General features: G+C 38.9%; 1 protein-coding gene across 1 annotated transcript in view; it reads right to left on the minus strand.

The window, feature by feature from the left end:
* Positions 1-2,500, minus strand: part of Uts2b (urotensin 2B) — a 10,770-nt gene extending 8,270 nt beyond the window's left edge. The window contains exon 1 of the mRNA XM_005344905.1: positions 2,401-2,500. Within this exon, the coding sequence (XP_005344962.1) occupies positions 2,401-2,500 (100 nt within the window). The remainder of the gene's footprint in view (positions 1-2,400) is intronic.
* Positions 2,501-3,544: the final 1,044 nt, after the last annotated feature.

Raw genomic sequence — 3,544 nt, forward strand, 5'->3', positions numbered from 1 at the left:
TATCTCATGTTTAAAGTATTGTAATGATAAATCTTTTAAAAAGAATACATTTTCTTTTCTTGCTCCTTGATGGGAAGCTGTGCTTTGCATTATGTTCTGTGGATGTTAAGTAGAACGTTTTCCTAATCAAGACAAATTGATTGCCTTTGACAGTTTTGTTTCCGGTGACTACACCTGTGTGATGTTTGTTCTCAGAAATCCTTTCCTGCCTAAAACAACCACCATTTACAGGAATCTCGTAAGAAAAGAAGTTTGGGAAGATTTTTTTTTTAAACATCATGTCTAAGGAAATTAACATGAAAGCAGGGAAAAATATTAAAACAATCACATTTCCATCTTAGTCTCTATTTTTAGCTTATAAACTATAACTATAGCTTTAAAAAAAGTTGTTCCTTTAACACACTTCCATGTTACTCAATGAATAATGTTAACATTGATTAAGAAAATGTCTGCATAATAAGCATCTGGATGCAGAGGTGGCTTTGCCACAGGAAAAGATAAAGTGCTCAGGCCGGGTGAGTGTGAGTGATAGACAAAGACAGAAAATACAGATCCATTACCACTCCAGGGCTCAGCACGAACAAACGGTTTTCTTTGGCTCACAGGAACGTGTGAAGCTTTTGGAAAGCAGAAACAAGAAATTCTACCAGAAAGAACACTAGAAACTTCCCAGATGATAATATGACACAATAGGTCTTGCATGGCCTTCGTGCTTATGTTGGCCTTTCTTCCTTTTCTAGTAAACTAGTTTCCAGTTTTGCACTTTTTAACTGAGGCATGCTTCAATATTTCCCCACGAATAAACGCTAGCAGCATTGAGCTACTCATGGCTCAATATAGATATGTAATATGTATGGGGAAAATTTATTTTATTCTTGAAATATGTAGAACAGAAAATGACAACATTTCAAATTAATCATGTCAATTAATGTTCATTGATTCTGAGACCCAAGAGGGTCTCGGAGAGATACTTTTTCACTATGCTGCTAGAGACACTTGAAAATCAAGTCATCTGTGGAATCTTGAGGTCAGAGGCGATGTTTATGAATCTTATCAATGTTTTAGAGTTGCATATGTATTTTTATGCTTTTCAGAGGCTCAAGCAGAGTTGCAATGACCAGTAACACATATGATGGCTGCAAAGTCTTCAACAAATCACTACATCATTACTCACATATTTATACTATGCCAGAACCACCAGCGATTTCATTAGTTTGCAGAGACCAATAGCGACCTACAAATACAGTGATTTGGATGGAGAGAACAAAGTGGGGAAGTCATCAGTAGAATACAGAGTCTGCAAGACCCACCCTTGGAATTGCTTCTAGTGGTATTCACCTGCCAATAGGAAAATCTTCATGAGAGAAGTAAGCTTTGTTGGTTTTTAAAAACACAGTAGAGGTAACAGAGGTACAGTAAAAGTGAATGAGGTCCCAAAATGAGAAAGCTGATCCCTTTTCTTCCCTCGATGTCACAAAACATTTACTGAATTCCCTCCTACTTCCAGCTGTGAGTAATAAAGTCTAGGACATTCCTGGCCAGGGTGTAGGTTAGAGAAAAGAAAAAGAAAAGCCCCCAGTTTCAAGCCGGAAGGGATAAGGTTTTATGAACAGTATATTTAAGTCACTACTTTTGTTTTTTTAAGTCATTATTTTTAAAATGAAAAAACTTACTAGTGTTTCAGAAGTGAACTTGTTTGTGTCATAAATCACCACTAAATGTAAGCTGATGGCCAAGCTGAACAGGCAGTTTGCATACATTGCATTTTCAAAGAAAGCAGCCCCTAAATCCACTTTCACTGGCTTTATAATGGTATATTTTTAATAGATGTCACAGTCACACTGTTTCCTTAATGTGCATACTATGAACTTAGTGACCCAGACAAACTCAAATCAATATCTAACCTGAGTGTTGCGCCCACCCCAGGCGTTCCCCGCCTCTCCGCTCTGCAAGAACAGTTTTATCTTCTACTTTCTCCAAGGTGCACCTTTTGTGAGCATCCAGCTAATAATCTCACATGAGAGAAGTCTCCTTTCTCCAGGGCACTTCTGGAATGACTCAACAGCTTTTTACACACTCCAAATCTCTGACCATATAGTACAAATTAAAATAAATGCCTGTGACTAGAAATGTGTGTGTGTTTGTGTGTGTGTGTGTGTGTGTGTGTATCTGACATTAATTTAGTACAACACCAGGCAAAGTTGACACAATTTGCCAGAGAAGAAAAGCTCCACAGAATATGTTCAGTTCAGAACAGCAGCTACTTAAGGAGGGTGCAGTGATTAACTTATATTACTGCTTTAAAGAGTTATTTCAGCAATGGCAGAAAAGTAAATGAAATAAATCCAACAATGAGGATCACTCACCAACCTGTAGGGCTTTAGATTCGTGTGCACATACCTGCGATCAGAGGTTGTCTTCCATGCGCAGATTTTAAAAGGTTCATCACAGACAGCAAAGCCAGGAGTCCGAAGCAGAGAGAGGTTGAAAAGACCTTCATGTTGAAAATCTCCTGTCCTAACAGAGAAACTCAATTTTCAAGTCAAGGCAGATACCCCAATGGCTGTCGATTACAGCAGAGCCTGCCTGCAAAGGGCGAGAGTGATCAAAGCATGAGTATCCTACAAAGGGAAGAAATTTATAAAATGGAATGCATCCTGTCACCGTGATTCACTGCCTGGAGAAGTGACAGACTGGCCCACGGTCAATGGGAGGAAGAACCAGATCGATACATCTTGTACCTGCCCATTTCACTAAATGCAGGCATCCTTATGTATGATCACGCAATCAAACACATGCTGCACAAGCCCACAGCAGTTACTAGGGAAACAGGACGTGTATGGAGAGTTTTCATAAACTTTTGTTTATTTTCCTTATTGTAGCATTAATTATCCTGAGATGCTAAGCTTGAGAACATAAAAAGTGGGTAAAAGTGGGACCAATTTGACTAATTTAGAGCCAACTGATCATATTCTTAATAGCAGCATAACCAGCATCACATTTTTAAGCAGCCCAAAGGATGAAAGCTGGAAAGAGCTCAGGTTTGAAATGCATTGCTGCACTGGAGAAGGATGGCTTCTTTCTGCTACGAGCAGCACTTTCTTAAATCAAGACTCAATTTAATTAATTCAGAGCTGGCAAACGTCCCATCAATTACTCTCTTTAATAGTCGCCTTAATTGAGGGTTTCATTTTAAGTCAGAGTATTTCAATATATCCAGAATTCCGATTTAATGGCTCTAGGGGTGCTGTAACGACCTCTAGTTTTGGCATTTGTTTCTCCTAAGAGAACGCATCACACACAGCTGATACTGTTCCAAGTGGACACAGTGGACTCAAATAGGGCAAATACCAATAGTTTTGTTACCCACCAATATTTTTGCTATCCAGTTCATTTGATATTTTCCTGAATGGGCTGAACTACCTGTTTTAATATCTAGGCAAGTTCTTTCACAGGCTCATTTTCCAGTCATTATTTTTGAACCCGCCCTATATTCTTTGTCCCGGAGCTTTGCTGTCCCATTTCTGGCTGACTGGTGCCCTTT

The sequence above is a fragment of the Microtus ochrogaster genome, chromosome 2, assembly GCF_000317375.1.
Source record: "Microtus ochrogaster isolate Prairie Vole_2 chromosome 2, MicOch1.0, whole genome shotgun sequence".
Classification (NCBI taxonomy): Eukaryota; Metazoa; Chordata; class Mammalia; order Rodentia; family Cricetidae; genus Microtus; species Microtus ochrogaster.